Genomic DNA, 13124 nt, shown 5'->3' with positions numbered 1-13124 from the left:
TGACCCTGCTGGCTTTCCCCCTGCAGCCAAAGCAGGTAACCAGGGTTTGGTTTCCCAGCTGGGACAGGCACAGAGCTCATGTTCTTGGACCTAGCCTTGAGCAGGGAAAAAGATATTTGGCAGCAGAGGGCTCTTCCCCTTTGCAGAGTAAAGCATCATGAGATTAAAAAGCTGCAGGATGAGACTTGGCAGATTCACATTTCAGGCAAAAAAACAATAATTAACAATGTGGTGATTAAGCAGTGGAAGAGCATGCTAAGGTGATGGCTGGTTTTTAAGCACTGAATATTTTGCACCAGAATATCTTTTTCTCAAAGAGATGCTCTCATTCAAATGAGACTGAATTAGGTCAGGGAGTTCTCTGACCTGAGGTAGGTAGAATGTCATGCAGATAATCCACATACTCCCTCTGGCCTTGTGACTAATTCCCTTTGGTACAGGTATTCCTGATGTAAGTGAGATCCAGGGGACCTGTACTTGCCCTCAAGATCTTCCAAACTCATTACGTTTGTTGTGTCAACCCATTAGATACTCACAGGCTGAATGCAGGCTCATTAGTTAGACTGAATTATGTCTTTGCTCTTTGAACGTTATCAAAACATTCAGATCTAGCATGTTTCATGGTCTGCCATTGCTCCTTCTTTGTACACACATTTCTGTGGTTACTCCTTACCAACAAACCACAGACTTTTAATGCACATATGCTGGTTTCGGTTATTTCGTAGATTGAAACTGTGGTGGCTGATGTCATCCCAATCTTTTACATTTATCTTACTTTTGATGAAACCCTTTATTGTTAGATTAAAAAAATAAATATTTGTTTCAGATCTCATACATTAACTTTGTCTTAAAAAATCTAGCAGCCAGGTTCCTACAGAAGATATTTAGTAGCTCAGGTATCAAGAGCCTGTGGACCCCTGGAACCTCCAGATCTGCAGTGCCAGCAAAGGAGCCCACCGAGCAGGATGTTCATGGAAGGTGGGACATGATAGAAAAGTATGAAAACAATGGCAAATGCATAAAGCACCTGGATTCAGTGTAAATGAGCTGTTTTGCTTGGAGCTGGCTCCAGGCTACTCTGCATTTTCCTAGACCACAGGTAGGCAGTCAGATTCTTGCTTTGGAAACCTCAGGTCTCTAACTGCTTTGGAGTCTGAAGCAGTCCACCTCATTTAGTCCCTTCTCCTTTTAAGAACAAAAAACGAGGAACTGGTCACAGAATCACATAATCATTAGGGTTGGAAGGGACCTCTGGAGATCATCTTGTCCAGTGCCCTGCTAAGGCAGGGCCACTTACAGCATGTTACACAGGAACATGGCCAGGTGGGTTTTGAATGTCTCCAGAGAGGGAGACACCACAACCATCCTGGGCAGCCTGTTCCAGTGCTCTGCCACCCTTAATGTAAAGAATTTCTTCCTCATGTTGAGGTAAAACTTCTTGTGTTTTAGTTTATGGCCGTTGCTCCTTGTACTGTCAGTGGGCACCACTGGAAAGAGTCTGGTACTCTCCTGGTGCCTGCTTTGAGATATTTATATGCATTAATGAGATCACCCCTCAGTCTGCTCTTCTCTAAATTAAACAGGCGCAGCTCCCGTAATCTCTACTCATGAGAGATGCTCCAGACCCTTGAACATCCTTGTGGCCCTCCACTGGACCTCTCCAGTAGCTCCTTGTCTTTTTTGTACTAAGGACCCCAGAACTGAACACAGTATTCCAGATGTGTCTTTGAAGAGTTTTGAGATGCCACCACTGTCGTCCATCTGCAGTTCCACTGGGCTCTCAGGGAGTGAATGTCCATCATGTGTCATGGTCATGGCTTTACCCCAACCCATTCTTTCTGGGGGAGCCCAGTGCCCCATGACTGAAGGATTATCAAGAGCTGCCACAGAGCCACTCTCCTCGTTCATATTTATCCATCAGTTTGCATTCTTCCTGTGCTGGCTGTGCATTTAATGTGTGAGTAATAGTTTTTCACGACTGTTATTCAGCACCTACGTACTTTTGCTGGAAGGAGGGTGGAGGAGGGTGGAGAGGTTTTTGGTTAATGAAACTGTTATTATTTGCTGACAAGATCACTGAGTATCTTAAGAGGGAATTTGATCTCCTTCCAAGTAACTGAACAGGAATTTGCACTGCAGAATATGTGTGAAGCGTGTGTATTTCAGGAAAAAGAAAAAGGAGCATTTGCCTAACAATGCAGTCGCATTGCCTAGGGATTTCATCATCTGTGAGGAAACAACATCAATGATCACACAGTGTCCACATGCTTTATGATGACTTGATTATTTTAGCTCCAGGCCAGTGGAGCAGTACATGAACACACCCTCCTGTTAGAATCACCTCACGTGAACACAGCCTCATGGCAACCCCTCTCTCGTGCTTCAGATATTCCTAAAGCTTCATCTAGCCTGGGAAAATAAGTTCATTGTGAAGCAGATGTGCAAGAAACACGTTCCAGCTGACTGGCTTTTTCACATGCAAACGCTGGTGAGGCTAACACTGGTGGAGTCATAAAGAGTGTGTAAGAGTGCTGCAGACATCTGTGAGAGGCGTTTGAGGAGTCTCTGAAGGAGGGCTGGAATTTGAGTCCTGTTCCTGCAAGGTTGCAGTCACATCACGTACACACGTGAGTCCCACCAGGACTGCAGCTCACTGCCCCTCCTGCCTAGGGACCTGCAGGACTCCAAGATGTGGGGCCTGGTGCTCCACAGCCATACGGCCCTGCAGGCAGCTGCAGGGCTCACCATGCTTCCCACACCATGACTCCATTACGTGGATGGAGTGGCTGCCCCTCACAGAACGAGGCCTGTTGCAGATCTCATCTAGGAGCAGGAGGTACTCATGGGCTGAGGAAGATGTTGACCATGTAGGCAAGAGCATGAACTGGTGCACAATATTGCAAGTGCTGGCTGGCTCCAGCTGGGAAAGAGATGCTGCTGTGGAGAAACCCAGGGGAGGTTGTGCAGCCCCCTGTGCTCAGGTGCACAATACCCCAGCACCCTGCTGTTGGCTGCAGCCCTGGCCGAAGGGGCAGAACAAAGGGTTGAGTTTCATGAGGAAACGTTTAGTGCATATAATTTCACAGCTGCCAAACCAGACTAAAACTGGGTGTAGAGAACAAGTGAGGAGGAAAGCACTGTTTTCATAATCCTTTGGCAGTGAAATGGATCAGTGTTCTTGCAGGAGAAGAGGAATGCAGTGTTTAAGAAATAAACAGCACAGCTGTACTTGGTAATAGCTGGACAGTCCTGCTTTCCTGGAGAGTAACACAGAACTTTACTGTGGGCTTATATGCCTTGTCATTTGTCCCCACAGTCTCTCCTCTGAACACAGCTCTGTAAAGTGGAACATTTTTGCTGTCTTCTTTAAAATAATCTGTAATTCCTTGGCCGTAATGCAAAAGGAGGCAGCCATCTGTTTGTTTGGGTTTTTTTCTTCTCTCTTCCACAAATGTCCTTGTTTGTGTTAACTAGCGAATCTTATCATCCAGCTCAGAGGAGAGTTACACAACTGCAAACCTCCTGAGACTCAAGTCAAATAGCAAATCTTGCTTAATACCCCCCCATTTGCTTCTTGCTTCAGATTACCAGCTCCTTTGGCATTACAGCTGTGCTCTACTTTTACATATAAACCAGAATAAACCGCAAAAGGAATGTTAAACACAAAAGCTGTGTTCTTTCCACCTTGCAGGACTTAGTGAAATGAGCCTGGCTGTATTAAACATGAGATAAAACTCCCATAGGGAGCATTACTCTGAGTGATTCATATAAACACTTAAAGAAGTCAGTCTTGGTTGAGCTTCCTAGTCAAATAAGGTGGGTAATGGTACACAACCAGCAGAGCCCCTCTCCTTTGGAGAGCACTGCTGATAGAAACCTCACTGGCAGTTACCCTCACTGGGAAGCAGCAGGATGAGTATTGGGTAACAACAGACAACCTGAGGTTTGGGTAACACGAGGAATTGCAAGTATCTTTTCTGTGGAACTGCCTAGTGCTGTGAGACATTCTTCATCTGCACCCCTTGAGCGGGCCATCTGAGGAGGAAAATCTCATCAACCTCTAGAGATGCAGCCAGGTTTATGATCACTTTCTTTTGCAGCTGACTTTTAAGGGAGATAATCTTATCAGGAGGAGGTCTGGAGGGAAGGCAAGTTACAGGTATGTGCATTTCATGTGTTGATAAAGGTGTAGATGAATCTGCTTTCTTTCCCTCCGGTCTGTGCTGTCTGGTTTCCAGGAGCCATCACTCAAACCCATCCTTCCTCTTGGCTTTTTGCCTCGACCCACATGCCCTGTGTGGGGCCCAATTCTGTGCTGTAGCCACCGGCATGGCTGCGTGGCAGTGTGGATGAACAGCACCAGCATCACAGGCTGGGGGCTCCCTGCTGTCACCCTGAACTCCTCTGTGAGCTGAAAGAGTGCAGTGTTCTGGGGCACACACCTGCACGATATCTTTTATAGGTGCCCTCCATGGGGTGCTGCTTCTTTCGGCTTGCTTTGGGCCCTGCCTGCCCAGCCCGGCAGATGGCTTTCCTGTGGAAGCAGCTTTGCGGCTCTGCAAGCAGCCCTAGCCTCAGCCGCCCTGGGGACGCTAATACAGCCGTAGCTGAAACAAAGCACATCGCTGCTTAAAGCAAAGAGCTGGGTAGCCAAGTTTTTGCAGCACTTCCAGATGTGCAGCGGGGGAGTCAGTTTTAGCCTATTTTTCAGATTTTTTAACTCTTTCTGATTTTTGTTGTTTTTTAAAGCACCATACAAGCACACTGTGAACAATCTGTACTGATCACTCATGCTCAGTTGAATGTTCCCAGTGGCAGTAACTCAGTGTTTCTTCTAGCTGAGACTCTCTGACGGAAGCCCCATCTGTATGCTGGGGCAGGTTGGCAGCAGAGATCTCTTCCACTGAAGTCCAGTGACTGTCAGCACACTGCACCGATGCTTCAGCTTCTCTCAGACACGCATCTTTCCCCCAGTTTTGTACTGCCTGAAGTTTCAAGCAACCTCTTTAACAAATCCTGCAGCATTTTCTGGGGAATTAAACATGACTGTGAGGGAGGATTAAGTTGTGAGAGGAACCAAAGAAACCTCAGCCTGTCAATGCTTCTTTTCAGGTGATAAGAAATGAGTGTGATGATGCCCTGGTTGCTGCTCCTTCTGCTGGTCAGCTTTGGCTCACCTGCACCCAGGTTTTCAGTGCGTATCTTTTACCTAGTGCCTGTACAACCTCTCAATGGTTTATCATTCATCGTCTGTACGCACCCCTTTGAGTTCATTGAATGGGAGTTGAGACATAGTATTTTTGTCCAAAGTAATTTTCTGTGTATCTGGTCATATTCTGGGATGCTTTGTGCAGCGGCAGGGTCGTTGTAGAAAAACCCTTTTCCATTGGGTTCAATTCAACAGCCCTTGCTGTGCAAGATTTGTGTATCTTAGAAGACCGCCATCAACTCATCTTGATCCACAGGGGCAGTGTGACATGGTAGGGTCAACAGGAGAGATATACTGCTCTCTCTTGCCTCCCTGTTCCTACCACTGACTGAAGTGCTGGGGGGTTTCTTTTATTTCCTCAATAGGAAAAAGATACCTGCCTCCTAGACAACAGTAAATTAAGACAAAGGTCAAAACAGCTTCAAGACTTGCTTTTCTTATATGAACTACAACTGAAGGACATCCTGGAGAACACTTACCATAGAACAAGCAGTGGGCTGTTCTCAGGCAACAGGAGCATGCAGCATAAGACGCTTTTACCCACGACTAGTGGAAATTTGATAGTCTACGACCAAGGTACAGCCTGTGGTAGTGTGTGTGGAAATTTCAGCTCACCATAGTGTTTGTTTCTCCCTGCAGTGCCCCATGTGTCATATTTTATTTCTGCTAAAAGTTTTAACATTTTTAAAGTGCATTGTGATTTAAAACTGAGATACATGGGAAGAGAAGGGCAGACTGGCCAACAGTGGTGGCCTTGGTACCAACAAACATCCCCTGGGGCCAGAGTGAGTTGGGCAGCTTTAGGCAGCTACCACTCAGGTACAGCCAGACACCTGCAGCTGCGTCTGGGACCCTGGGGCAGAGCTGGACAGGCACCTCTCAGATGTTTGCTGTGAGACCTACTTTAGATATTTAGGGAGACATAGGTCCTGCTCTTGAAGAGTCCATTTCCCTTGAGTGACTTACTGCAGCCCAGAGCACCTGGCTCAACTGCAAGCACTGAAACCTGTTTGGAGGAGCCCAGCCTCCCCATTGGCTCAGTTCCTTCATCACTTCTGTGGTGCAGTAGCAGCTGTGCAAACTCTGTTCTTTGGTGTCACTTTGAGAACTGGAATCATGGCCTGTGACCAAGGTTTTGTCCTTCACGGGCATTACATTGAAAGTGTGAAGCACTGGAGTCCTGAAAGGCACTCTCCTGATACAGCCCTGGTAGAGCTGGTCACAGGAGCTTAGCCTCTTGTTTTAGAAATCTTGGACCTTCATCAATCTGAAGTACAGCTGAGGTTATCTTCCAAGTGGAAATCAGCTTCCCTGCAAACAGTCTTGCTGACAGAGCCAGTCCTGGTCCTGCATCACTCCTATTCCAAAGCTCCAGCCTGTGCTTCAGCCATCTCATATCTCACTGAAGATTTGTGAATGACTCCCTCAGAGAGCATAGCTGTAAAGGCTCTCAAGCCTTGCTGCTCTTTGTCAGGCCCAGCAGTTTGCAACCAGCAATGCTCCTACCTTACTGAAAAATTTGCTTTTGCTCCGCAGGGCTTGTGAGCTATACACAGGCTGGCCAAGTGTCCTTGTCCCAGGCAGCCTTTCAGCCTTTGGGCTGCACATACCCCTTTGCTTCCCCATGCCCTGTTTAACAAGCTGGTACCATTCTGCCCAGATTGCTCTGCCGTGTATGATCGGAAGAACACCAAAAACGGCTACTACCGGATCAGACCCAGGGCAGACCGAGAGCCGTTCCTGGTGTACTGTGACATGTCCGATGGCGGGGGCTGGACCGTCATCCAGCGGCGCAGTAATGGCAAGGTGAACTTCAACAGGTGGGTGCATCAACAGGGCTCACAGTCACACCTACAGCTTCCACCTCATCCTGCTGCCTGGCAAACCCTGTCTTAGAAGGAGGGTGTGCAAGACTATACTCAGTGATTATAACTCTTTGCATTAGGACAATCTAGTGCTATATATAGGTAGTAGGAGGCCATTCTCAAAATGGATATATAATGCCTTTTCCATGACTTCCCTGCATCTGAGTAAGTGTATATGTGTGTGTATATTGGTTTTATCATTAGTGAGGACTGTTGAAGGCTCCAAATGGGCAGCTATCTGCTGCCAGCACGCAAAATGATACCTATTGAACGTATTCTCATATCAGGAATTTTTGTTCAGTATGGTGTAACATCTGTTTCCTTATTCAAATCATTCAAAAAGATGCCAAACCATTGGTCCAGATTGTCCTTTCTCTATGCAAAATCCCAGGAAGGTGACTTTCACCTGGAAATCTCCACAAGGAGAGATGCTCTGGTAGCACAGTTAAGAAGAAATATAATCATGCAGATTAATTCACTGTCATAGCACACACAACTTCAGGGCATGTCTGGTGTCTCTTACAGTGAGTGCAGTCCAGTGCAAAGCAATCTCAACTGGCTTTAAGCTGGCTTGCCTAGAGTGTGGTAGCTATCTAGCCATGGTAGTTTAGCTCTCAACACAGGTGAAGGGAAAACAGCCTGAAGCAAAGCATTGAAGGTCAGGCAGAATTAATATCCCAAATGACATGAGAGAGGGAATAAACATGAGGTTAGTAAAACTGGAAATGATGATACACAGAAGTATACGTGAATATTCAAAATAATACCTAAGTAACAGAGGAGATTTTAAGAGAATGATAGGTAGAAAGTAACAGCGGAAGATTTCTCTTAGAAAGATAAAGGCAGAGAATGCTGATGAAAAGTATATATCTTTGAAGGACAAGTTACCACATCCAAACAGTGATCATGTGAAAAAGCAGAGGTGGGAGTGGTCAATGAATCAAAAGTAGATTTAAATGGAACACAACACAAACCAAACCCAGATATTTTGCTTTTAACTTCATCTGGAAGCTTTTGTTTGCAGCTTCTATTCAGTTTCTGATTCTCCACCATACCACATCATACATCCAGGAATGCAGCATATTTTAGACTGCAACATTCATTTCCAGCCAGGAGTGCATTTCAATTATGACTTGCTGAAGAACAATATCACATGCTTTGCTGAAGACCAGTATGACAGCTGCTGCTTTCCTTTTCCATCTAACTGACAACCTCATTCTGCAAGCACGGCATCTGGCAGTATGAAGGTTTGATCCCAATATATGTGTGCACAGGTTTAGCAGAAGCTAGCTGCAAGTTGTATTTAATTCTAAGGCAGAGTGACAAATCTCAGCTCAGCTTGCGATGAATCAGATACTTGTACAAAACAGTGTCTAGAGGTACAGCTGAAGTTTTACTTGTTTCCATAGCCAAGTGTCACAAACTGTCTAGTTCCCTCACATGCTGAAATTGGTATTTGTATCTCACTGCAGGAAATGGGATGATTACAAACTGGGATTTGGGAAATTCCAGGGCAGGAATGATGAATACTGGCTGGGCAACGACCACATCTATGATCTGCTCGCTAGAGGTGCAAGTATTTTCCCTCCATAGATTTCTTTCCAATCTGCATGAGATAGTTCTAACGGGACATCACTTTGTGTTTAGGAGAGAGCTCATTAAAGATTGACCTGATGGACTGGCATGGGGAAAGACGTTATGCAGTCTATGAAAATTTCCAGCTTGCAAATGAGCAGGTAAGAAATGGAGAGCATCGTGATTTGCTTGTTTTGCCTGTGAGGGTGGGGAATCTGCATGTGAAGCATCAGACTTCAATATCAGGGTGGTAATTGCAGCTCTACAAAACTCACCTGCTTTGGTTCCCTGGGATTCCTGGTTGGGCTGACTGACGAACAGCCCTAGGAGGAGGGACACAAGCCTGGGACTTCTTCCTCACACTGCTGAATGCCCAAGCTAAGATCCAAGACAGGATCATGTGCATGTGCTCTCTTACCATCTCTCTACTGCAGGGCACAGGGATTCCCACATGTGTTTGCCTCCAGCCTCATGGTTAGGAGTCTTCTATGAGGGAGGAGATACAGGTTTGAAACCCTGCAAGGAAACTGAACCTGGTTCTCCTACATCCTAGGAGTTATTCTAGCTGAACAACAGACAACTGCTTGGCATGGTTTCCTGCCAAGTTGCTCTTGATGAGTTAGGAAGAGCCTTCCAGTATGTTTAATTTTCAAATGGTTGTTGAAAGACAATAAATCCTGAAGCCCTTTGTAGCAGCAGCAGTAATCAGCAATCCCTTCTAGAAGTTTAAATCCTGCATTGAGTTACACTAGGATCACTAAAGCACGGGACCAGAAGTCACCCTTGGCTTCAACAGTCACGCCTTTCACAGTGGATACAATGGCCAGAGCAAATTTGATCTCAGAAATGGGAGGAAGGGCAGAAAGAGCTGATATCAAAGACATATTTCACATATTATTGCAGGACAATTACAGGTTATGGTTTGGCACCTATTCTGGTAACGCTGGCGACGCTCTGTCTGGTGGGAGCAATTTTGAAGATCAGTGGTCAGCCTCTCACAGAGGGATGCAGTTCACCACATCTGACAAGGATCACGATCGATTCCTGGCAGGCAACTGTGCATCTGAGAACAAGGGTGGCTGGTGGTTTAACAGGTAAGGAAAGCAGTCGATTCCTCTTGGATACATAGGGTGTGGGTGCAACCAAGATGACTTGCCAGCCTTACGCAGCTGGAGGTTGCTGTGTGATCTTGCCATCTCACACAACCAAACCTAAGATGTTCACACCTACAGATCCTCAAGGGAAAGCAGTCTGCTTCTTCCACTATGAAGCAAAGCAAGTAAGTTGCTTTCACTGTAAGCAACTGGGCCACAGGTAAGTTGCACTGATTTTCAGAAAAAAGGTCAGAATAAATGCATATGGGGGAATGACCTAGAATGGAAAGAGCCCCATTAAAATTCCTTAAGGTGCTTTGGGTCATCTCCCAAGAAAGATACTGTAGTCACTGCAAGGTGAAGCATGTACATAGGACATTATTGTGGAGCATGTCTGGGCATAAGCTACCCTTTAAGAATCCTGGTGATGTATTTGCTAGTTGGGCATACCCCACACATTGACAGACAGGGACTTGGGTTGATCAGTCCTAGGAGCATCGACACACTGCTCAGTTTTTCTCTGCTTTAGGGCAGGATGTGCCTCTTCTTTGACTGCCTGTTATTACGTACAACTTGAAAACAGTGGAGCTACAAAAATGTATACCAATAGTGGGATTTACCTTTTTTAAAAAACATCTGCATTTTTAGATGTCAATACATAGCTGCCTACACTTCAGCTAGAGCCTACCAAATGGCTCTCCACCCCTCTGTTTAGGCAGCTGGATCCTGTCTCTAGTTAATACACTTGAAGGAGTCAACATGTTGAATTATCTGAGCAATGTAGGTGTCTACTTTGGGATGACCCACATACTTCTCTGCGTTTCACTAAATGCATTAACCAGATCCCCATAGGCTACTGTAGGAGTTTAGATAACCCTTTCAGTACAGACAGATATATCTAGGTGTCTGAATCTGTCAACAAATCCCACCCTGGTATTTCTAAATCTATGTTGTGTGAAAATTGTACTTCACTGGAATGGTGCAGTATCTTCCCACACTAAACCTCATCTCCTTTTTTCCCTCTCCTACATCATTACAAGGTGTCATGCTGTAAACCTCAATGGCCGGTACTACAGAACGGGAAGGTATAACGGATCCCATGATGATGGCTTGGTTTGGTCTACGTGGCGTGGGGTGTGGTACTCACTAAAATACTCTGCCATGAAAATTAGGGCTGCATTCTTTGTTGACAGCGAGAGTGGAGATGGTGAGAACAGTCAGGGCAGCTGAAACCTGCTGCTTTGGAAAGAAAAGAAGTACAGGCTGAAGGGAATTGTACAAGTTAACAGCCAGCCCTCTGCTCCTGCCAACCGCCAAACCTGCACTGCGATAATGGGAGTTGCTGAAGTTAACATTGTGAGTTGTTTGAGCACAGCCAGCCAATAATTTGACAGAAAACATATGGATCTAGTCATGGAATAAACGCAGCAATTTTCAGCACTTACTGGAGAGTGTTTTAGAAAAGCTCTCCAGATCTTGAATGATTAAGAATGTCCTTTTAGCTATCTGTACTCTTGAAGGGCCCAGTCCTTCTCATCCTGATTTTAACCATCGGTGCTTCAGTTCCGAGAACATAAGAAACTACAAGGTGATGGTGAACTGGACTTCATCTGGTCTACCTATATTAGTGGATCAGGAGAATGTTTCAACAGCTGTCTCTGTGGTCCCCAGCTGCCACACTTCAGTTGCAGAACACTCCTGGAGAGTGTGAAGCCAAGGCAATGACATGCTCCAACTGCTAATGTGAATCCAGACTAAGGCTACTTCAAAGTAAACCCCCACAACACGGACACCGTGGGCGCTGGGTTTGGTTGCCAAGAGCTTCGCGCTGCAGATCCACTTCTGCAGCACACCGCGACACATTAATGCAAAGACAACACTGCCAATCAGATTTAAGCCCCAGATTAAAATGAGGCAGATTTTGCTGAATTTAAGATAAGCACAGACACTCTTAGGAGTTCATAAAACACAGTCATGATTCATTTGTATGTTCTCATGTAATTTACCACATAACTTTGAGTTAGTGAAGGGGAATGTGAAAGTGGAAAGTGGTTGAACCGTAAGGCCCACTGCTTTCCTTGTATCATTGGAGTGAAATGAAAGAGCAACACAAATTGGATACTGAAAATTTATTTTCCACACGTTTTTAATAACAACAGTTACAATGAACAGTAATATCAGCTTGATGCACATCAGTTACCTACCATGTGGTAAAATGAGCCTATTTTTTTCTGAATTGCAATTTTTTTAAAAACTGATTGTTCTTTTCCCTTTACTTGCTTTTAGAGCCATACATATTGCCATTTGTATTATATATCCATAGAGGGTGAAATAAAACCATCTGAGTAGATCTTAACACTTCGTATCTCATTTTCAACAGTAGGAACTTGAACAGAAATTTGGATTAAAATCTTGAGAAAGCTCATAATATGAGAAATGCTTTCTTTTGGTGTTGGCTCTGGTGCTTTTACACCTGCTGTCCTGGGTAGCTGAGAGTCTCTGCAAGGTAAGTTAAATTTCCAGGGCTCAAGTTGCCCTGGAGACAATGCAGACATGTGAAGGTTCAATATCAAACTTGGTTTGGTTCCTCTGTTCTCACTTCTTAGAGATCCCAGTGCTTGCAAACATGAACACTGGAGAGCAATGGGCCAGCACTCCAGGGAGCAGTGATCCTAAAACCTTCTTCCCACATACCCACACGGAACAAAACTTGCACCCCTCTCTGAAAGGAGGTTACTCCTGTGAAGAAAGGGCTGTGAACTATTTCCTTTTTGATCACTGCTTCTGGATTTTATACTATGGTAAAATCTTAGTGCAAGGTTGTAACTGCATGTTAGGAACATAAGGAATCCCTTTGCACGTGTTATAGCCATGTGGCCACTGATGCAGCGCTGAGGACAGCAAGGACAATCTTTGTCTAGGCAGAGAAATATGAGTGAAATAAATTAATGCCTCCTGGCAGATGATACTCAATTCCGTTCTTCGGTAGAGGGGCTATGGAAGCAGGGTATAGACTGCAGATCAGTGATGCACGATTCTGCATGCTGGAAATCAACTACAGCACCAAAGAGACAGTATTAGAGGTTTGACAGTTCATTGAGCAGCCAATAACCCATCTGATAATGGAGCTATCAATAACGGAAATACCAAGCTGAAAATAAAGTCAACAGGGCTGAGACAGATAACTGCTACCCAGTCCAGTTCCCCAGTGAAGGAGCAGTGAGCAGTCTAGAGTACAGAGCTCATTTCCCTCTGTGTCAATACAGAGAGGCAGGCATTATAGTTGGGCTGCCTTCAGCCAGCATCAATATGTTATGGTGCTTTTTTCTCTAAGAGAAAGAAAAAGAGATAAAAGGGGCCCAGACCTGACAAGCTGGGAGG

The 13124-nt window shown here is 45.3% G+C and overlaps 1 protein-coding gene across 1 annotated transcript; it reads left to right on the top strand.

Moving 5' to 3' along the window:
* Window positions 1-5122: 5122 nt before the first annotated feature.
* LOC308218898 (fibrinogen-like protein 1) lies at window positions 5123-10973 on the top strand (the record flags this gene model as incomplete). The annotated part of the gene is made up of 7 exons (XM_080613412.1): window positions 5123-5194; window positions 5575-5785; window positions 6870-7029; window positions 8547-8644; window positions 8722-8810; window positions 9553-9743; window positions 10784-10973. The coding sequence occupies 7 exons, from the start codon at window positions 5123-5125 to the stop codon at window positions 10971-10973; spliced, it is 1011 nt and encodes a 336-aa protein (XP_080469538.1).
* Window positions 10974-13124: the final 2151 nt, after the last annotated feature.

Source organism: Psittacula echo (genome assembly GCF_963264785.1).
Source record: "Psittacula echo genome assembly, chromosome: 3".
NCBI classification, from domain to species: Eukaryota; Metazoa; Chordata; class Aves; order Psittaciformes; family Psittacidae; genus Psittacula; species Psittacula echo.
The sequence above is the reverse complement of the archived record's forward strand: the minus strand, read 5'-3'. Positions and strand labels throughout refer to the sequence as shown.